This window comes from Syngnathus floridae, chromosome 8 (genome assembly GCF_059516105.1).
Source record: "Syngnathus floridae isolate MCC-2025c chromosome 8, RoL_Sflo_1.0, whole genome shotgun sequence".
NCBI lineage: Eukaryota > Metazoa > Chordata > Actinopteri > Syngnathiformes > Syngnathidae > Syngnathus > Syngnathus floridae.
This window is the reverse complement of record NC_142420.1, coordinates 7,270,684-7,293,741: the sequence shown is the minus strand read 5'-3', so window position 1 is coordinate 7,293,741 and position 23,058 is coordinate 7,270,684. Positions and strand designations below refer to the sequence as shown.

Here is a 23,058-nt window from a genome sequence, read left to right as displayed (position 1 = left end):
ACTTTACAATTTCTTCAAGTATTCAAATTTAATTGAAACTAGAAAATATAAATGAAAATATTTTGACTTTGAAAGTGACTTAGAAATACATTTTATTGTGGCAGTCATTTTTTTCCTCCTCAAAGTGCTGAAAAATAGAGATTTATCACACAGCTCTCAACTTTCGAACTATGATGATTCCTCAAAAAACATTTTTCCATCACATGGATACAAATGCGCAAATTAAGATTAAGTAAAAAAAAATTGCAGCCTATTTAAAATATTTTAGTCATTTAAAACAGTAGGTATCCCCTTTAAAAATGCTCCAGCAGAATAATGTACATACATGTGCAAAGTAAAATGCCTGAAAATAATTTCAGAAACGCAAATTGTTAAACTTATTAAAAAGATTGCATGAAAAACAAGCAGTCATTTATTGTGCGTCCACAAAAAACGTCCAGCGAGTCAGTTGCTCGACTCACTTCCCTCTAGATGGTCTGGGATGGGCAGTCCAGTGAGGATAGTGAGACATCGGTTCCACACGTTGAACACAGGGCAGACAGGCTGTGCGAAGGGGATGTCAAACGTGTGCAAGTGTTGAGAGCCCACGGCGTCGTAGAATGACAAGAATCCCGAGTCGTAGTCGAGCAGGACGCCGAGTCGGCGAAGGTGGGGCGAGGGCTCCAAGGGGTTCTCCTTGTTGTTGTGACGGGCCACCCACGAGTTGTTACAACGGGACAGTACCCAGGAGGCCGAGTTCTTGCCCACCCACTCGTGTTTTGGTGCCGACTTGTAGGCGATACCCACTGCGAACCTCCATGACGGAAAAGAGGAAAAGAAAAGAATGACTAGAATAACAGTTTTGCTTTTCCACTGCACATTATATAGCAATACTACGTCCAGAGCTAAGACACAGCAACAGCTATGGAAGCTAACGTGCCTATTTTTTACTTGTCCTCCAAACAAAAACATTGTCATGAAAAATATTCCGTTTTAATTAGTTGCTAATTTTTGCTTAACTGTCCCAACACAAAACATTGAATTAAAAATGACAGATTTTGATTTTAAACCGGACTGCGAGTATTCACCATGTGCTTCCTCCTATGAGAGCCTCCCAGTAATGGCGGCCGCTGTCGATGTAAACATTGCCGGTGACGCCGTAGCTGCTGTTGCTGCTGAAGCGGTCCTGGCTGTGACTCTTTTTGGACGACGTCTCATCCCTTTCCACAGTCAGGTTGTCGTGGGACACCCGTAATTTTCGGTGAGCGGACTTTGGATCCAGCTTGAACGGTTGACCTTGGACAAATCGAGACAAAGGGCTTTGACGCCGGGGAATCTTGGCCGGGGAAATATTTGAAAAGTGACCTACTGTTGGTTTTGAGCTTGCCCGGTTCGCTGCTGCGGTTTCCGGCCTGGTTGATGGCTTTGACGATGAAGACGTACTTGGTGCCACATTGGAGCCCGTGCACTGTGTAGTGATTTTGCTTGATGTTTGGGACAATCATCCAGCTGTCAGCGGAATTGCACAAACCTGCGGAACATAAGAAAGGCAGAAGGCAATCTAGTAAGAATCTAATTCCCATTCACATATTCTCCTCACATTTTCCCGCTGCTGCACTCAGAAGGGAGGCATTGAATGACTAGAACACAATTTGTCATCAAACTTTTAGAAGTGATCAAGAGAACACTGACAGCAACAACACAAAATGAGGACAAACACAATCAACAAGCAAAAAAATAAAAAATAAAAATTGACTTACTGACAACATTGGTGTGGCTGGTGAAGATGGCGTACTGCAGTTCGTAGGACACGACAGTGAATTCGTCATCTGACGTCCAGTGAACCGTGATGGTGTCGTACGAAGCCGTGCATAATTCTTCACGGATTACTGGCGGATTTGGCGCTGCAACAAGGAAGAAAACAAAATAGAACAACAACGACAAATGTTGTTTGGAGATTATCATCAAAGGCTTCGCTCTGCGCGGGGGTAAAAATAGCAAACAAAAAGCAATTTGTCGCAGGGATTAGACGGCACTTATTAGCATCAGGTCTTTGTGATTTGTTTAATGCCTAACAAGTGTAATTCAGATGAAGTCACTAACCCGGCAGCTAAATTCACAGACACAAACATTTGTTGTTGTTTGAGCATATGACCTTTTTTGTGTTGTTTTTAGTACCCGGCAAAGTTTGATTACGGAGCTTGAGATGAGGTTTTGTTCATTTTCACAAAATGATTGTCCATTTTTTTTTTTTTAATTTGGTAAAACTGTAATTCCTCAACATCTCCACTAGGTAGCGCAATTATATTTTTGGAATGAGGTAAGAAGATGAACAGTTTGAGAAAACCCCAACTACTGGGAAAACCAGCAACCTCGATTGTTTTTAATCAAGCTAAGCAAAACGAACGCGGCTCCACATAAAAGCAAGCAAAAGTAAAAACGCTCACCTGTGAGATAATCCAAACTTTCTAACATTTTTTTCTCTTTTGTGAAGTCTAGAGCAAAAGTATCAAATGTGTCATTCAGGTTTATTTCCGGTAGCAAGATCTGTGAAGATGCCGTTGCCATGGAGACTCTGGAGGATGTCAAAGAGGGATAATCAGGCTCTGCAATTTTCATCAACTTTTTTACTCTCATTGTCCACTGACCTCTCGCAGACACTTTTGGCTGACTGAAGGAAGCGAGAGGGGTCAGTCTCTTTCAAAGTGTGGTCGGCCTGAGCGATGAGCGAAGCGGACCTCTCGACGCATTGCTTGCAGCTGCTGATTTGCTGGGCCAGCTTCCTCAGGCGCACCGTCTGGGAATCGATTGGTGAAAAATGCACCAAAATGAGGCTTACTCAGGAACAATGAATAGAAAATAGCATTGGAAAAAAAACTGCCATGTGTGGAAGATCAATTTTCTGCCTTTGAACTTCCATCACACCAAAGGTTGTTTTCAACCTTGGTGCTTCTTTTCATATTTATTTGGCCTTTTGTAGCCATTAGTTTTTCATCTTTTACAACAGCGTTCCAACAACAATGGCCGCCACTGTTGAATTCCAACATTTCAACGGATAGGGTTATCGAGATATAAAAAGTGACAAACCGTACCTTTCCCTCTTTTATCTTGGTACCGATGATTTGCCTTCTCTGCTGTATGATATTGATCAGGAGGTCGCACTCCTCCAGCAGCTTGTTTTCTTGCCTGGATGCATTTATCTGGACACGGGAGACAAGTCCAGATAATCACCAGTCAGTAATGGAGTGTCGTCAAGTAAAGTGTACTTTAAGCCTATACAAATCCCACACAAGAGGGTTGACTCACTTAAACTACAAATAAGCAATTTGATTTCACGGTGCAGCGAAACAAAGCTCAGGTAAACACAAGGGAGATGAATATAAACAAAACTGCTTGTCTACGCACTCGTGTGGAATTTATTGTAAATTAATATTGTCTTCGGGTATCTGGGGCAAACTGGAGTGCGCTACTTTTCAACCAGCAAAGGCATTGTTTAGTCACTTTCAACTGATTTGCTAGTTGCTGGTAATTAGTTTTGAAATCAGGGACTAGTAAAAACTGTTCAAATATTTTAAAAGGATGAATGTATTAAAAATTCCCAGTAATATCTTTTTTTTTTAACGTGAGGACGATTTGTATTGACAAAAGTTGAGGCACAATTTGTCTTTGCGGGCCACGTGAAATAATGTGGCGGGCTGTATGTGGCCCCCGGGGCTTGAGTTTGACACCGATGAGATGCAGTATAGTGCAAGCAAGTAGAGCTCCACTTTGGCACAAGTGGGCAGCAATATTCTTCTCAATAGAACGATGACATGGAAAGTCTATTCAAAAATTATATTTGTTATTTTTCTCCTCTAATTTCACATTTTTTTGACCAATTCAAACTTTTAATTAATCAATGCCAATAATTACATTACATTTTCTCGAAGTACGCACAAAAAAATTCAAAAAATATGATCTCTTGTTTTTCTCCTCTAATTTCTCTTCTTATGACTGATTCAAACCGTTTGACTGACTCACTGACTGACAGACTAACTATCTGTAACTGAAAATAAAACGCTCACCTCAAGCATTGAGCCCTTGTAGGCGATAATTATAGATTTACAGGCTAATGAGTGTTTGATGATGATGTAAAGCCACCATTTCCTGACCGCTAATAGCCTCACCTCCACGTGTTGGCACGTCTGGATGAGTTTGCCCATCAGAGTTTCCAACTCACTGGTCCTCTTGATGAGATTGCTAAGGTTGGTGTCCAAGGCATGCTGGGGGGAAAAAAGCCACAGAAACCAACAGCATTAAAGAGAATATTTAATTACACTCTGGCCCCACACTACGCTTTGAATGCAATAAATGGTGGAGCAGAGTTAAGCGAGAGAGAGAACAGGAATGGCCGCTGATTGGTACGACGGCCTCCAACCGTCATGACGTGCCAAAGAAGCCATCACGCCGCCTGCTGAGGCCGTGAAGCTTATCCGAGCATCTGTCTAACTAAACCCCGGCCCTTTTAATCACCGCCTGCGATCAAAGGCTTATGTCTCCAACTTCATATCTTGGCTGTAATTGGCTGCCATAACGACTCTCCCATTATGATACATTATCGCCGCTGAATTAAAGATTTATGATGTGTCATTACATAAAACTAAATGGAGCGATATATTGTACAGTAAGATTCAAATGGTAATAAGGTGCGACTTGCAGATGGCGTGATAAGTGTTCAAATAGACACCTGAGGATTAAGATGAAACTAGACTGAGAAGAATTGCGTAAGAATTGGATGGAAGATCGTGGTGACGTAAAACTAAGATCCGTCCTTGCTGCTCAGTATCAACGAGAAATGATCTCAACGCACACCTCAAAATCATGTTAATTTTTTAGAAGCGACTCACCTCTCGGGCATAGACAGTAATCTCAATGTTTGTCATCCGTGACATAGTTTTATTCTAGGGCGCTTAATTTATGTGCACGAAGTGGCAACCAGTCCACCGCCTCTCGCCCATGTGACCCTAATGAGAACAAGCACTTTAGGAAATGGATGGCGCCAGATGTACAACTAAGTCACTTTGACGTTGTCAGCCAAAAAATTATTTTTGCATTGGCTACCATCAGCTAGTGCAGGTGTGCTCATGTTGTTTAAAAGCATACGGCAGAAAACGAATAAGTGAAGAAAAAGCAACCCTGAAATGCACATTATGCCTTCAGCGCAGGTGAGAGTGAGCTGAAATGGGCTTTATATTCAATACATATGATTTATTCATGCGCAAGAGGGAAAGGATTCGAAAAGCCATTCAAGACGCTGAGCTGCAGTGAGAAAAGGTGAATATGGCAAAATAGCAATATCCATCAAAGTGAGGCTGATTGTTTCCAACATCTGAGCCGAAATGTCAAGTGGAAGTATCTTGCAATTCAAATAAACAGAGAGAAGGGCAGCCAATAGAAAAACACGGCAAGGAGAGTGAGCCCGAGCATATCCTCTTCCTAGTGAGCCGGCAATACGTCCTCCCCGGTAAATGCAATTCCTTCATATTGTTTGAACAGCCGTCCGATATGGACATCTCTTTTCCTAAAATCATTTTGTTCTGATGAGCGGAAAAAATCTTTCTCTTTTTTGTCCACATTTTGTGGTCCACACCTTCACTGCGGCTGGTCTTCCTTCCTATATAGCCTGATGTGTGTCCGTCCTGCTCTGGAATTTTATCTCGTATCAACATGTGGAATTTTTTGCCATTGTCTTCATTAAATGATGGATTTGAACACAGTGGCCTGCACATGTACACCGGACACAACATTAGGTACATCTGAAAAATCTGATAAGCTTAAAGTCTTTGCTGCCAGGGTCAATCAAAAGTTAGCATGGTAAAGACAAGAATGCTTTTGAAGATCTTGGCGTGGATCACATTACTAAATGTGTACCACGTGTCTGGTGAGTGTATGAAGCTTTGACATTTAAAAAAAAAAAAAAAAGACTATTCTCCAACAGGGTTGGGGAGTGCATCAGCTCTTACAGCTGAACCCCTGCAGCGAAGTGTCACATTCTGAAAAGATGGCAAGTACGGCAACAATAAATATGGCGGAAATGCTGCAGAGAAACCCCTTATTTATTTTAATCAGAAAGATTATCCTGTTTTTTTCAATGTAAACTTGATATTTTATCATGAAAATACTCCATATGCAAAAAATACTTTTGGAAACAATAGTTTGCTATGAAAATGTGCCGTTTGGTTATTTTTGAAAACAATATTTGCAAAAAGAAAACATTTTAAATTTTATTGAGACAAGCAAATGCGTTAATGCATTTTATCATAAAAACACTACACGGTAAATTGCAGAGTACATTTTACTCCAAAACGAGTCTATTTCTTCCCACTAGAGAAATAAATGAACACTTTGAAGAGAGTAAAGTATTTTTGAGTAAATTTTACACTGAAACCAATTTATAATAAGTACTTAAAAAACTTTTTTTTGCTAAGATTGTTAACTAAATTTATTGTGTGAATTTTTTAAATGAAAACAAACTCATATAGCGTTTTGCCATTAAACACTGCTTAGCAATGAACGTGATGTATTAAGTTTTAAAAATATACAGTGCCATTAAGACAATAATTTGTCATAACAATATGCTACCATGAAAATATTCATTTGCCGTGAGCAAAAATAGTTACCGTGAAATGTATTTGAAAAAAAAATTTGGATGGCAAATAAATAAAGCGGGAAAACCGACTTCCTGTGTGTCAAATGTATTTTTAGGGATTTAAAGGCGCCTCACCTTGAGTTTGTCATATCGGTCTCCCAGACCGGCGATTTGGTGGTCCCTGTGTCGTCCGACCAGCTTGCACAAGGCGCAAATCAACTGCTCGTCCGTCAAACAGTACATGTTGACCTTTTCGTCCTCGTGCTCCACGCACATGACCCCTCGCATGTGGGAGTCCAGCAGGGGCTCCACGAGGCGGTGGCCCGTGAAAGGCTTCTTGTTGGGGTGGGTGGCCTTGAGGCAGTCGTCGCAGTAGGACACCTCGCAGGTAACGCAGGTCTTCACGGCTTCATGGGGCGGTTCCTGCTCGCAGAACTGACACTGCACCCGATCTCCGGGCTGAGTCATGGCGCCGCCTTCTGGGGTTGCTCGCTCCCGCCGGGGCTGGCTGGGCGAGTTGGGTCCGCTGAGAGAAGCCTTCTGGTAGCGGTCGATGATGTTCTGCAGGGTGACGTTGCGCTTGAGTCCCTCTAGGCCTCGTTGGTTGAGGTTGATGACATAGCGGCAGGTGGGGCACTGGAAGACGCGGATGGACTGGACGGGCTCGCTGGGGGTGCACTGCGACACCAGGATGCGGTGGGCGCAGTTGGAACAAAGGCTGTGAGCGCAAGGCAGGAGAAGCGGGTCCTCAAAGAGCTCCAGGCAAATTGGGCATGTCAGCTCCGACTCCAATGTTTCCATCTTCAAGCCAAACTAAGAGGAGAGGGCAGCGAAATCCAGGGAAGCCGCTCAGCTTTCTGCACACATACAGGAACGCTCATATTACAATGACTTCAAACTTCGGACGTACATGTGTCATTGTGACAAAGAACCTAAAGTAACCCAAATCTGAAAACCTTATTGAGGGAAGGCGGTTCAGAAAATGGATGGATTTGTTCGGTTTGTACTTGGATATTGTTTGAATTGTATTGTACTTTAAAATACATTACTACTGACAAGCGTGCATTGTTCCCATTTTAAAGGCAGAATTTTGCCACCGGTGTCTAACACGGCAACACATCTGCCTTCCTGCCATTTAACTGGATCATCAGCCTTTTTAATTTGGCTCGGCTAAAGTACTTTCACCCCTTTCATCCTTCACCATATGCTGCGGCGGGGACTGACAGCTCAGTCAAGCAGAAGCGGATTGGCCCGCTTTGCTGATGGCTCGGGCCTCCGTGAGCTCCACACTATCACACACACTGACTCCTTTGTTCCCGGGCCGGGTCAGACACCCCAGCTGTGAGTGGACATAGCGCACCCTCTGACCTTCCACCATTCACACCCCCCCACCCCTATTTCCACGGGCGGGGGGTGAATCCTTGACATACCCGCTCATTATGTGTGAAGAACTCAAAAGCTTGCATTAGTGGGGAAGTAGAGAGCAATTACCTCGGAGCATGTTGGTTCCTTTAACGCACACACACACACACATGAGTTGACAAGTGTGGGATTGTTAAACTGGTGATGTCACTTTCATGCGTATAGCGGAAGCTGAAGCTCAGGTGACATGCCAGCCAATCAATAACTTCAACTTAGGTCTTACAGAATATAAAGTGGAGTAACGGAGTCTCACCAAACTGTTTTCTGCTGCCCAAATACAGAAAATATAACAACTCCATAACAAACACATGCCGGATTACAAATTTCTCCAAAAACACCACAAATCTGTGCAACACTTTGCCATTGACCCACCGATGGATTCCGCCCCGTTTCGCACCGCCGATTCATTTCTGCAGAAGGAAGAAGACCTTTGACCACAACGGGTAGAAAAAAAATCACATCCACCAGAGCGGAGGAGGCATCGTCGGCGGGCTGGGAAGCATGGCTGTGACTCCCGAGACCGACATTCCCCTGAATCCCACCGCAGAGCTGATTGAGCGAGACCGGAGCCAGCACAACAGGAAAAGTTGCCCGACAATTCCAGGAAAGCTCCAGCTCCACCTACAGCCGGAGGGATGGCCGATACTGGAAGAGGAGCGTGTGCGCCTGTGTTATTGTGTGCGTGTGTGCGTGTACGTGTATGAGCGAAAGTAAGCGAGAGTGAGAAAGAGAGGGGCTCAGCCCATAAGCTAAAAAGGTTACTTTTATGTGATAGCAGCTCATATCAGTGTCATGCTTTCCTTTGTGTGGGTCGGTTGGTGTCCCTTTGACCTTTGCATAACAATGCAATGCTGTGTCAAACGGAGATGAGGACAAAAATTCTTCCAGGAACTCTGCAGTTAATATAGAGAGAATCCAATCACAAAGAAGAACAAGAAGAAGACTAAGAAGAAGAAAAGGAACAAGAAGAGGAACAAGAAGAAAAGGAGCAAAAAGAGGAACAAGAAGTGGAAGAAGGAGAAGAAGAAAATTGAGAAGAGGAAAAGGTACAAGGAGAAGAAAAGGAATAAAAAGAAGAAGAACAAGAAGAAGAAGAGGAAGAAGGAGAAGAAGAACAAGGAGAAGAACAAGAAGATCAAGAATTTAATTCAGTTGGATTCAGAGAAGAAACTAAGGCAAACTCCCACAAAATAAATACTGTGCACTACAATTACAAACGTTTTCATACAGTCAGAGGACTGCGTTTTGCTTGCATCATAACTGCTCCACATCAAACTCCATGCAATGTTGTGCTATTCACCAGGGAGGTGTAGACAAGCACATGAGTCACGTTGACAAAAAGTCAGACAAAACTCCCCCGTGATCCACCCGGCAAACACTGAGATGTCCAACAAATCCGAAAGACAATCCGGAGCGGCGTAACAACCGAAACAAATGGCTCGGAAACACAATGCCGGTGACTTGCAACATCTAAACTCTCTCCCGGTGATCGACACCGAGCCAAAGCTGACATGACATGACATCATCTGCCACATCCCAGTCGGCCTTCAAGTGGAGCTTGCCGTCAGCTTTCCATGCCTCCGCCACTCATCGACTGTCCCCTGAGTGACTCCTCTTCCGGCTTCAAAACACACACACATACACACACTCTCTCAGTTGATATTAAAAGCTACGCTAAATTCAAACAAAACCTAAGTAGTTCTGGGAGACCGACATGGGAATCTTAGTGACATTCCCTGGGAATGACGAATGGGCCTTTGACTTAATCTCTTTCATCCACGGTCTACAGTTGAGAGTTTGTGGGTTCGAATTTCGGTTAGGATTTCTCCCGGAACTGCGGCTTCCCACCACATTTCAAAAAACATTCAAGTATGACTGTTTGTGACTATCCAGTATGCCCTGTGATTGGTTGGCAACAAGTTCAGGACAGGCACACCTTATACCTGTCCAGCTCTGTCACCCAATCAGAAGGCAGTGACATCACAACCTCATTCGGACCCGGTCAACCTACGAAACATACGGCACCAAAAAACGGTAAAGCAAGCAGTCAAGGTCAAGCAAGGCCGTTCCAGTGTCAAACCGGTATAATTAAAAAAACAACGACTTAAGTTTGAATCTGCTTTTTTAAGGTGAAATTATTTTTGCTTAAATGATAATGCTAATACGTTTTGACATACAATTAAGCGTGACTGCCATCGCAGTAGTTACGCACCGCTCGGCACAAACGCGTGAAGCTTTGTCAAGAAATGAACTTATCACCGGCACGTTGATTTGATGAGCAAGTAATGGCTCGTTTAGAGATCAAACGAAGACAATGTCAAAAGATAGGGAGACAATTTCTCGCTCAAGCACTTTCTAATCCGTTTGGACGCGGCCTTTTATCAGCCATTAATGACAGCCGCAAAGCATAGCGCTTCGCAGCCACTTTTTTTTTTCGGGGAAGACACCTAACGTCATTACAGGTAATGAGCGCGGCCGTGACCAACCCGCGGTCCTGCCGGTGCACCACGAAGCCGCCACGCTCCGCCGCGGCCCGCTCAGGCCTATAATGTGATTTACGGCTTTAGCCCGGCAAAGCGCTTCATTAGAGCGACAAATGTACCCTGATCTGCTCCCCGACGCAATGCTGAGATTAGACGCACACTTCCTGCTTCCTGACCGGTCCGCCTCATTGTTGCCACTACTGGATACTACTCCAAATTTGCAAAATCTATTCAACCAGAATTTACAATTGGGGTTCAAGCACTTGCATGAAACGTTGCCATGGAAACCATGGGTGTGGGGATAAAAGTGCAGACGCATCAACAAGCAAACAACAAAGGCATTTGGCCTATATCAGTTTCTTTGTTGAAAGCAAACTACTCTTAACTTTTTGTGGTGGTTCTGGTAAGAGAAAATTGGTGCAAAAAAAACCCAACTTGAAAGTCAGCACACATGCATACCAGGAATTTACATCTCCAACAATCTCAAAACAAGACACGAAAGGTCATGTTTTCAAATGGCAAGTGAAACTTAAAGAACACTTGAATGCTTTCCACTTAAGGTCCATGGAATTTGTGATATGTAAACATAGGTTAAAAAAAAGTTACATTACAAGCATGATTCAAACTAAAAACAGCAAAACACATTCCATTCCAGTGCAAATAGTGCTAAAGTGAAAATAAATACACTATAATGTCTTTAAAGTCATTATCCAGTTATTTTTGGATGCCCTGTTCCAAGTCACTGCAAACAATGTATAAACAAAATTACAAATATAATATAGGAAAAATCCTAACACCGTGGTTCTATTTTTAATTTTATATCCAAACAATCTTGGTCTACATTCCTTGCTTGTAGTTGAGGTCAACTGCACAAATTTCCTGAGTGTGACTTGGCACGTGCCAGCAGTGAGGAAAACACCATGTGTGCACCAGACCATAAGGAACATTTTTTTTTTTGTTTTAAACAATGAGACTTCCAACCTGTTGTTTTTGTTACAGCAACACACTTCAATTTGGAGAAAGCAAACATCAGCAAGGGTTACCATGCAGAAAATAGTCACAGTGCACCACTGTGTGGCTCATTTAATAACTACAACTATTGTAGACCCTGCAGTGCAGGATTTGACATTTAGCTATGAATTGTTTAGATCCAACTTCAATTGGCTGCCGACCCTGGTCCAAAAGTCAGACAAGAGCGGAGGAGTACTACCACAGGGGACCCGTTTGCGCGATATTTGTGGATTGCTATAATACGCGGGGATTTATTAAACCACATTGCAGTCCTGGAGTCATTCATTTCTTTGGCATGTTGATTTGATAGCTCTGGGCTTTTACACGGATGTGGCAATATTGTTCAAATGTAAAGTACTGTAATAAACATTGGAGCCAGCAAGAGTCATCCATCTTTTGAATCAATTCCTTTTGGACGACAGAAAGTGGCAAAATAGCCATACTCTGATTTTTCTGCTTAATTCCAATTTCCGAATTCCACTTCAAACATCTAAGTATCCAAAAAATGTCAAAACCAAAATATTTTCTCATAATACTGTCTTCCGAAGCTAATCTTTCTTTTAAGAGTCTTCAATGAACCAAACCTACATCACAAAGATTCAAACCAAGAAGCTCAAAGCTGTGACCAGACGTGCTAACCAACCACTACTTCTCCGTTGCACCCGTGGTGGTCCACAATCTTGCAGATTTCACAAATTGTGACCTTAATATCCACTCCTTAAAGAACACCCACATGCGTTTCCACGGCAACGCCTGTCCAAGAGGCCATCAAAGGGAACAACACACTCCCGTGGGAAGATGTCAAACATTCCTCCTCACACAAACAAGATAAGTAAGCAATTAGCAGGACAAAGCTTGCGTACCAACTTGCGTTCATGTCAAGCATGTAAATTGTTCGATGCACGCATGGAATAATTTAGGCAACCCTCATCGTGTCAATCAAAAGTGACTTTTCATTTAGCAGGTAATGCATGAAAGGCTCTTGTAATAAAAGCCATAAAGGAATTTTTATGGTGGTCACTAACAGAGGGGGAAGTCTTCACATATTTACAAGCTCCAGTTCCGTATGCATGTGCTCTTTTTAACAAGCATGCTGCTCCACAAATAGATGCTCTGACTGGGTGGAAAAGTTCCGTCGTGCTTTGATGCTGCAAAGTTCCCCCATCAGCCTTCCCGATTAGTCATCCGCGTCCCTTTGGGAAACATTCCGATCAAAAACACACCAAGGAATCAGTAAAGGCGAGCCGGCCCAAACCTGTTTGCGCTGATGGTGACTCAATGTTTACATGCATGCACACAAACAACTTACCCAAGTCATGATGGCATCCATCAATAAGCAAGGAAGAGAGCTAGCTGCAAGGGAGTCTCACACACACATAGAGCAGAGACAGAGTGAATGGCTTAGTGAACTTTGTCCACTCCTCTTCCGTGACTATCCGGCCTCCGCTGACAAGCGGGCGGATCGAAAGTTTCCAGCCAGCCTCTCGATGTGTCAGCCCGCTTTTAGGCACGCAGGCCTGAGAATCGCAGCGCCGGCCAATAGTAGAGAGGAGGGGGCAGAGCGTGGAAAGAAGCCATAACTCTCCACAAGCATGTTTATGTCATATTCAAATAAAGCAAATCAACATCAGCTTTGAGTGCATGGGGGAGGGGGGGGACATTTGTCTCAACATGTACTGTGACACTGATGATAGACTTGAAATTGCAAAGTATTTATCGCCTTGATCGTTGCACTCGGAAATTATAGGGTACTTGAGTCACTGAGCCTGATCGGCAGACAGCTGACACTAGTATTTTATCATTTGAAATAATAGGACTTGATGTGTTGGAACGTCTAATGGAATTTATCACTGTGAAGTTGTTTATATGTTCACATTTTGTGTTCCAGTAAAAATAAAACACATTTTCACCAGGACACAGACACTCGGAAAAATTTTGTAAAAATTTCAGGCATACTGACGCCTAGTGAGGGATTATTTCATTTGAAGAATAATCCATTAAAACATTTCAGGTCGGCACTGACATTTGTGTGACTGTGACAGCAATGATAGGCCCGATAGGCATCTCATTTGAATTCGAATACAGTCTGATCTATAAAAGCCAGCGGATGTCGTTGATGTTGATTAACTTATTATTGATTGAAAGCGTCCTGGATGAGCCACGCCTCTCTACCAATTCTCAAGTGACCTGAGCGCTCTGTGACCTTGTACGGGGCAATCTGTATTCATGAGTGACGGATGAGGGAGCCATAAGGGTTTATGTTGCTGTTGTGTTAACATTAGTGATGAAAAAATTAAAAAAGCACTAATATAACACAAAATAAATAAGCAGCAGTCTGATTAAATCAGTGGTCTGGGGAAATTGTATTGAAAAGTTTGAAAATGATGAAATGTGACAACCACCAAATAACATCACGTGCCAGATCTGGCCCTCAGGCCTCGGGTTTGACACCTATGATTTATGAGTCAGTTTACACACTCTTAAAACTGCTTGGTTAAAAATGAAAACTAATAGCTAACCCAGCACTGGGTCCATCTGTCTCTTCCTTGGTCAGGAATATCAATCATTACATGCAGATTTAGTTATTGATTATCATATCCTTCTCTTTGTTGGCCATGTCAGCTTTGCCAAATAGCACACAGTTACTTCACGTCAGGCATTCTTTTTGGCGGGAGTTAGTCTGTCAAACATAATTGACCAGTGATCGATCGTTTCCACCATTTAATCTTTGTCGGTCAGTCTACACGTGATACAAAGCACAAATGATTCAGAAGATGGATTTTGTCCATCAGCCGGCCTGTGTATGTTTCCCACTGTAATCAGAGCACACAGGGATCCATTACAGCAGAGACATACTGTCTGAAACTTGTCTCCAGTTGTTGGCAGCCGATTGCCATGTCTTGGCGGCGTGCAATTAAAATACCCAAGTCAAACAAGACTGGCAGGGAGATGGTGTTTGGAGAAGTTTTCAACTCTGGCTTGGAGCCTGTGCACGATTCCCCCCTCCCCACCCACTTTGTAACTTTTGGAATTAGGACGGAACAACTCAGAACGACCTTGTCACGGCGGCCGAGAGTGTCGTGTAATAAAAGCCGAACGCAGCCCTCGGGGTCGATGGAAGTATGAAAACATAAGTGAGTGCACTCAAAACAAGTGCGATTTTTGAGCAATGTTATGGCACTGCGTCAGTTTCGTAAATTAACCACTAGCATGATGATGACGGCGGCGGAGTGCAAAAGGTCACCGTGACGGAGGAAAACTGGGACACTCGCTAGAAAAACGAGACGGTCCCTTACCTGATTGTGAGTCGGCCAGGCCACAGATGAGCACAGAAAAGTGATTCCCTCTCATAAAACACCAGCTTGCCTCTCGAGACTTCCTCTATGCGCAAACTGCCTCCTCAGTCTCAGCTCTATCCCCCCCCCCCCCAAAAAAAAGCCTCCTCACACTGCCTCTAATCCTCTCTCAACGAAGTCAGGGCCGCTCCAAATGCTTCAACCAGACTTCTCAGGCTTTTTTCTTGTTTTGTTTTTTGGGCCGATTATTTTGTTGGCCGGGATCATTAACTTTGTCCCATGAGAACACGTTAAAAGGACCTCCTTCCCGTGGGAGGCTGTCAATCACACGTGGAGATGAGGAGCAAGAATTGGCCATTGGGGGACTCAGCATGATAGATGGGATGAGTGGGCAAGGGGTTGTAGGGGTAGGGGGGGCAGCTGAACCTCCTGCACCAACATTTATAATAGACTTGTATGCGCTAAACAGGGACTAGTGAGTAAAAATGTCAATTGTGGCTTTTAAAACAATTAGTCTTTTAGTGGTTTTTAGCACAGTCTCTACACTCAGCAGGGGCAGCGAAAGCAGAGAACATAAAGCTCCCGTTGCCATGGCGTTGAAGCAAGAGCGACGACGCATCCTGGAGCCGAAGCCAAACGCCACTCTGAGCTTTTCACCGGCGGACCTTTGCGCTCCGTCTCGGCGGCCTGTTTGTTTCTCGCCGCAGACTCCCGCTGTCTGTCACTGGCAGGCTCCCTGCAGCATCCCGGGCCAATTTGAACTGACTAAAACATGTTTGTAAAGACACTTTTAGGGAGTTGCACAATACCTGAAGAGGGGTCGCTCGGATCCCAGTGACCGCAATGAAACTCCGCCCCCCCGCGGAAACAATGAATGAATTAAGGGCCTCTGGTGATGTGACTCCTTAAGTGTCCTAGCATGTTTGTGGATTTCAAAGCAGCAGGGGTAGCAGAAACACAAACAAATGGCGCAATGCAACTTCAGATCCAGCAGATGGCACTGTGATGGAAAAAGTTTTTTTTTTGTAAAAGTAGCAATTTTGTATTTCCTCAAATAGTGCCATTGACTACAAGTGCGACATTTAAAGCCACAAGGAGATGAACATTTGCGACTGTTAGCAAAGACAGCAAAATGTACGATAGCATCATCGTTCGTTCATTGCGAAGGTTTGCCGGATGTTTTGGTGGATTTTCCTGTCGCAAGGACATTTTTTAACATCACCACGACCGAAAATCCATCGTAAATAGAAGATTGATCGGTTTGGATGGTTGAAGGTGTTCTCCGATAGAAATGACCAAAAACACATGGCTACCATACCTAACTGAACCGAGAAGCTTGGTGGAAAGAGTGCTGTCGTTTTTCCTCCCTAAGTGGTTGATGCCCTATTAATTTGGCAATTTAAAAACAACCCCGCATGCATTACATCACTTCTCATTCATGTCACCCCCACCAATAATTTACAGGCAGAAAATTGACTTGAAAGTGTCACCGTTGCCGCCCCGCAGCCATAAACATCCATAAATTGTCTGTGAAGAAACGACTGGCAAGAAAATCTCATCGGCAGATTCATTTCGGTGCAATAAAGTGCAATAAGAGCGCTGACATTTACATTTGGAGCACGGAGGCCAGAGGGGAATCCGAGGAGGTCAAAATACCTCGCTACGACTGAGGTCAACCCAAAGTCACCTTCCGTTTTGGATTCAAATAAAAAATGTTTGCTTCTGCTGGTATTTTGCGGTTTTGGGAGCTGTCCCCATTTCACCCGCTGTGGTCCAACGCCAGGTTTGTCTGGCTGGAGAACTTTTATTCCTGTGCATTCCTGCGTCCAAGCAGCAATTACGTGTCCAAACCAAAACAAATATGATCTACCCTGCGCAACCAAACATTTAACATTAACTGTGTCACATTTGATCAAGTCTCCACACAGACAAAATCAATTTTTTCTTTCTTAGACTCACTGCGGGCGAGCTCAGAGCCTCATATTTTCACTCATAATCAAATCCAGAGGTTCCGAAGCTGACAAAAACAATTCCGTCTTCTGTAATCAGAGCGCTGACACGCTTGTTATTATAAGCCCTATAAAGACGGAGAAACAGTCATAAGAATACTCCCTAATCAATAAATAACACGGCTGTCAAAGTGCTGAAAACAAATGAATATTCATAGATCTTAAATAAGGCCACTCGCAGCCTGAAGCAAAATGCCGCGCTTGCCAGTTGGCACATGAAGACTGGAAGGAGGCCAGAAAACCAGATCAGAAAGAAACTGAAGAAAAATATGATTTTAAAAGAGCAAATACGAAGCTACGTGAACTTTGATCTATGTGGGTTAAGTAGAAATGAAGCTCTCACAAGGGATCAGACAGGCCTCTGATAACTACAAGATACATATACATGCAAAGCAAACACAATATGTTTTGCACTTTTCCAAATGTACAAAGGTTGCCTTCAAAAATGCAAATGCAAACACTAGAAACATCCAAAAGTAGGAATTAAACTAACATGAAATAAACTAGATTAGAATTTTGGGGGGGGCGGGGGGGGAGTGCCACAGCATGTGGCAATCGTAGTGGCCATATTTTGGCAAGGGCATCATGGCTGTTTGTGCAAGTCCACTCATCCATTCATTATCTACACCACTCATCCTGTTTAAGCTTGCAGGGATCTGGAGCCAATCCCAGCTGACTTACATACCCAACCTCAGGGCAATTCTAGACAAACTCTTCTAGCTAACCAAAACAGCAGCACCTAAGAGGGATTTAACTATTTGCAAATATTTTGGAGAACAATAGTTAGTCTTTTGCTTTTTTTGTGCTAAGACCACAAACAAGGTGTTAAGGATAGGCACAAGGAATTAACAACCATTCAGTTCTATGCTCTTATTCACGGACACCCACGTCACTCACCAGGCCAGGCCCCGCCTTTTAAAGCCATACACACCTAGAGTCACAGATACTACAGCACAACTTGCAAAACTCATTACACATCACATGAACACTACCTATTTTATTTGTGAAAACTTTTTATCTGATGACTCGATTAATCAATGTTTTGGAGAACAGTCAGTCAATGCAATCATGGTAGCTCCACAATGTCGTGCGCATCCTTCTTCATTCCGTCCAGTCCGTCTCTTATCATCAGAAATTCTGCATTGAAGTCAGTTATATTTGTCAGATACCACTAACATTCTTTAATATTATTCCCAGCAATGCAAATGAAGGCCTCCAGCCTTTTCCAGTGAAACAACATAACTTGACTTTTGCACCATACATACGGAGCGCATTACATCAAGCGGGCTGAGTCACATTGAATTGAGCACAACCGCGCAGCCAAACACTAAATAACAACATTTCCAAGCCAAAAAAGAAGCCTGACTTACTGTACTGTGATGTGCGTGATCCACAGAGGAAGTGATGCGCGGCCTCAGCTTCAGCACCGACTCCAAGAGCACATGGATGTCAGACTGAACAAAACACGCACACGCCCTCTACGCCCCACCCTGAACCTGCCTCGGGCCACAGCCGGAGGCTCATGCAAGCGGAAAATGCGGCCTTGGAACCGTCACTTCCGCAGGACTTGCCCCCGTGGATTCTGTCCCCCTTAACCCCACCCCCACCCTTCCCCCGCCCTTCCCCACGGGTAAGACAAAGGGGTAGCAAATGGGAACATAAAGCTATTGCAGGGAGGAGGGGGAAGCGGGGGGATGCATAAACCTGGTAAACAGATGGGATCGGTCTCCAGGGCTAGGCCTGCGCTGTCGCATGTGTGCATCATATGGGGAACTCCATCATCATTAGAGGGTGGGGGGTGGGCGGGAGTGGAGGAAAGAGGCGATCTCGCACATGCTCAGACGCCTAATTGACTTTTAGCTATCAAGGGTGTCTTTTCAAGCCAAGACGCCGGGCGTTTAACGGGAGCCGCCCCCCTCGTCTTGACAATAAGTAATGAGACCGAGACGCGCCCTCCTCCTCGGCGACGCAGGTTCAACATTTTAATTGCTTTCCTCCCTCTGGAGGGAAGGTGGGGCTCGGCATCCACAAGACGCAATCAAAGCAAACAATCCGAAATAAATGAGGGCGATCAAAGCCGAGCCAATTTACACACACACTGTAATTGACTTTTCCCCGCCAGCGAGCGACATGCGGCGGCAGCGAGGCGCTTTGATGGCATTAAAGCTGCCTTCAACTAGCGAGAGAGGAGACGTGCGCCGCTGTGGGTGATACAGTGCAACATCCAAAATCGAAGGCCCTAAATGTAACACAATTTGGAGTTAAACCAAAATGTTCCGGAAAAATATCCCTCAAAAGACAACTTTAAAGAATGGATAAGCATTAATATGCGAGACGTCACATTCGAAGGACGGTGGGAAAACGGTTGTTCTCAAGGTTCACGTTTGCTTTTTAAAGTCTTTTTTTTTTTTTTTTTAAGTCAATCAAGTTGAAGCCTGTGAGGCACATTAATTCACTTTTCATGAGTCCCTATGGGAAGTTTGTTTTGAAATTTGAACAACTTAGCTGCCATCCAGCAGTAAGTGATAGTCCTCCACCACTCATGCCTAAAGCATATTATTTTGTCTTGAGTAATTCAACACAAATGTGAGACCAAAAACAATTAAATCTGCTCTAAAATAAAATGGGTTGCTCCCGTTCATGCATCACAAATTTACATGTCTCACAGTTAACTCGTCTTTGTGTCATCCCACTCAGTACATTAGTTTTTATGAACTGCTGGCATGAAGAAAACCCAGGTATAAATCCGGTAATAGGGCCCGGGCAGTGTTGATAAATCTATTTATGTGAAGGATTTTCCTTAAAAAGGGGTCTGGGGCAGATGTACTTGGTTTTATTATAGGCCATCAAGGTCAGATTGAATTGCATTTACAAGACTGTCACAGAGAGCAAAGGGAGACACAAACAAGGTCAAAGCACACATTTTGTTTGAACGAGCAAGGAAAGGCAGTTGTACGCTTAATTAGAGTGAAAGTGACTTGGGTGTATTATTCCACTGCTTGACAACTCAGCTTTTGGAACCGCAATGGGGGAAAAAAAAAAAAAAAAAACGAAGAGGGATTCTTTTTGAAAGGCGCCTGCCGCATTCTTTGCTGCTGGGAGAACTTTCTAATTGGTTCCAGCAGTTTCTCAGGGGTGTTTAAAAGAGATCAAGAAGAAGAGTGATGCCTTTATCGTGACTGCAACCGCAGGAGAGATGAAGTCATCGCATAAGTCGATAGGGAAGGCCAGGCAGTGAGAGAGAAATGCATCCACAATTACTTGTGATTATCGCAAATGACTCTACACTTTAAATCCAAATTTAAATGCAAAAGTAGATTTAGAAATCAAAAACACAACATAAGACTTTGTTTTTTATTATTGTTATATTCTATGATTATAGACATTGTACCTTCAAATAATTACAAAATAATTAAATTGGAATAATTAATAAAATAATTTTATTTAGTGTTATATATTATTAAACTTAAATAACATATTTTTACATTCCAAACTAACCTTTCAGGCCTTTTGAAACAATTATATTCTTTTTAATAATTCTTTCATATCTTTAATACAACAACTTACTGCATTTGTCATATTTAAACAGATATAGTTAATTTGTTCCACTAAAAAAAAAAAAATCTGAATTGGGGGAGGTCAACCCTAATCTGAGACATTTAGGAAAAATGAACAAAAGGTTCTATTATTAAGATTTGTAAAAATCCCACAAACATTTGTGGAGTGCTCAGTGAAAGGCCAAACTATTTTTGCAACGCATTCTTAAATTCTTATATTCATATCTTCTGTTGTATATGGCGTCAATTATGGTTAATTTATGAAAGCCGTTATTGCGTGTGACCGATGTTTGTGGGAGAGGAAGTGAGGCTGTCCTCCAAACCCTCCAACAACTGAAAGAGAGCGGCGCGAACATCTGGTGTGTTCCGCCGTCATCAGGCATAAACGCATAAAAACAGAGCGGCGATGTCCGAAGGCATAACTCCAGATGTTGCCAATTGAGGCGGCAACATCGGAGTTTGAAAAAAGCCGTATGTGTTATTTGGTGGCGTCTTAAAGGTGACATGATGTGTTATGAATTATCCCTGTACGTACAAACATAAACAAACACCGTCTCCACAGCGACAAACTATTCCTTCAAGGCCGTTCGGGACACCTTGGCCTCAGCCTGTGAGGAATTATCTGGCATTTCAAATGGATTAACCATGAGCTCTTGCAGCAGCGGTGTCATTGATAAAAGAATGTTCTGGAGCCGGACAGCTGGCGCTTCGGCTATCACGCACGCACACGGGCGTTTCGTTTCCATCCTCACTTATTGGCTCGGACAATGAGGGCGAGCGAGCGTCCCCTCCCGCCCTTGTCAAAACAAGCAGCCAAGAGAGCCGACAGCTGCTGATGGAGACGCTTTTCGTCCTTTAATTGGAATTTAGGAACGTGAGATAGAAACATTAGATTAAAAATGGCAAAGTCATGCAAATGATTGTGTATTCAAATGAGCCGTCTTCGCTCCACTACACCCACAATGGGGTGGAATATTGGAAAACTCTATTTCGACATCCAATGTATACTAATGGTGTAACTTTAGTTTTATGTTTATTTCATATTCCGACCTGAAACTCGGAAAGATATTCCGAGTTGATGTGCAAACCGAAATCTTTCCACCTTTAGCGGAGGTCTGCGCTTGATTGTGCAGGTGTACCCAATGGAGTAAGTAGTGAGTGTATATAGCGTATCTTATAAATATAATTCCAGAGCTAGCGAGGATTTTGCCAAGAATCAAGAAAAGTCATGAAAACAGAGGTAGGGGAGGTGGAGTCGAAGCAGCAAAAGCAGATGCTGAATAACAAAAAAAAAGACAGGCAAAATAGTTCATGGTTATTTTGCATAATGTTGAATTTCGGACACATGAGCACACAAAAAAAACCAAATCTTCTTGACAATTCATAAGGTGTCAAATCCATTTCAACTTGCTTTGAGGTTATATGTTAGCATACTGATGGATAGCATCTTAGCATTTGATACTTTCTCAATTGAAAGAGTAGTTGACATTCTTAATCTTCTGTCAGGATTTGTATGTATATAACTTTTTAGTATCTTCCACAACTGATTGAGGCAATTCAAAATCACATCCATTCCAACACGTCATAATCATAATCAGTTGAAATCACATTATCATTCACTTTTGCATCCAACACGATTTTGCATGAATCAGATCAAACCAAACTAATGCTGTAGTTTGGCGTGCATGTCAGAAATGAACAAAAGTACAAACAAACCTGAGCTTGTTTTGTTTTTTTTGGTGTTGTTTTAAGTTGACACATCCGACTTCAACATCCTCCAAATCGTCCCGCCACCCCCACACACCTCTAACGATAAATACTTTGCCGCACCTTTTCAAACCACAGCGGCGCCACCAGAGTGGCTGTGCATCAGTGCATCTAAAGTGTTTATGTGGGCTGTCATCATTTCCATAAATTAGCATCCAAGTATTAGGGGATATAAAAAGACTTGAAGTGGGGGCTGCAGCTGTATTTGGGTTTATGCATGAGGATTTATGCCCTCACAGTCACCTCAGCCTCACTAGCTTGGCTAGTCTGTAAAGTGGAGATAAAAGACCTGCTCTTAATTTGTATAAACTTGCTGCCAGTGGGTATTTCACTCTCGCTCACTGCCCCCCTCCCCCTCGCTCTCTCTCACACACACAATCAGATCTTACCTGCTTCCCCATGGCTGCGGTGCTACAGTAAGTGTTCCTCCCTGGTGGATTGAGAGCTGAGAGAGTGCAGGCGAGTTAGGTGGCAGCTGCTGTGATTCCCGGAGGTAAACAAGGCAGGAGGCAAGAGGTGGAAGGTGTTCTGCCTCTGCTCTTGTACACTCCCATTATTGGTGTGTGTGTGTGTGTGTTCATACATACTTGGCTGTCATCTCTACTGCAGGTTTACACAGGAGCACAAAGAGCCTCCGGGGAGGAGAGTGTTTTAACTCTTTGGTGGAGTGCGAGAACAGCAGGCCATCACAACCTAAACATGACCAAGTACACGTGTTATAAAGTGAGGTTTATAAAAAGGAGATGGACATGAAGCTCAAGCTGAGAAGCTGCCAGTAGGCAGCAGGCCGGAAACTACAGGGAGCAAGTATTTAAAGCTTTTGGTGTCCTCCACCCCTTAATAATCATTCATTCTGCGACATTCTGACTCATGCACACAAATCCCACGCGTGCAATAATGACATCA

At 43.4% G+C, this 23,058-nt stretch overlaps 1 protein-coding gene across 1 annotated transcript; it reads right to left on the bottom strand.

Moving 5' to 3' along the window:
- Positions 1-75: 75 nt before the first annotated feature.
- Positions 76-22,699, bottom strand: mid1 (midline 1). Its single transcript, XM_088383599.1, has 10 exons — positions 22,542-22,699; positions 6,743-7,464; positions 4,146-4,241; positions 3,072-3,179; positions 2,628-2,776; positions 2,427-2,554; positions 1,740-1,883; positions 1,349-1,510; positions 1,068-1,275; positions 76-793 (listed from the first exon to the last, which is right to left on the bottom strand). The coding sequence occupies exons 2-10, from the start codon at positions 7,406-7,408 to the stop codon at positions 445-447; spliced, it is 2,010 nt and encodes a 669-aa protein (XP_088239725.1). The 5' UTR covers positions 7,409-7,464; positions 22,542-22,699; the 3' UTR covers positions 76-444.
- Between the last annotated feature and the right edge of the window lie 359 nt (positions 22,700-23,058).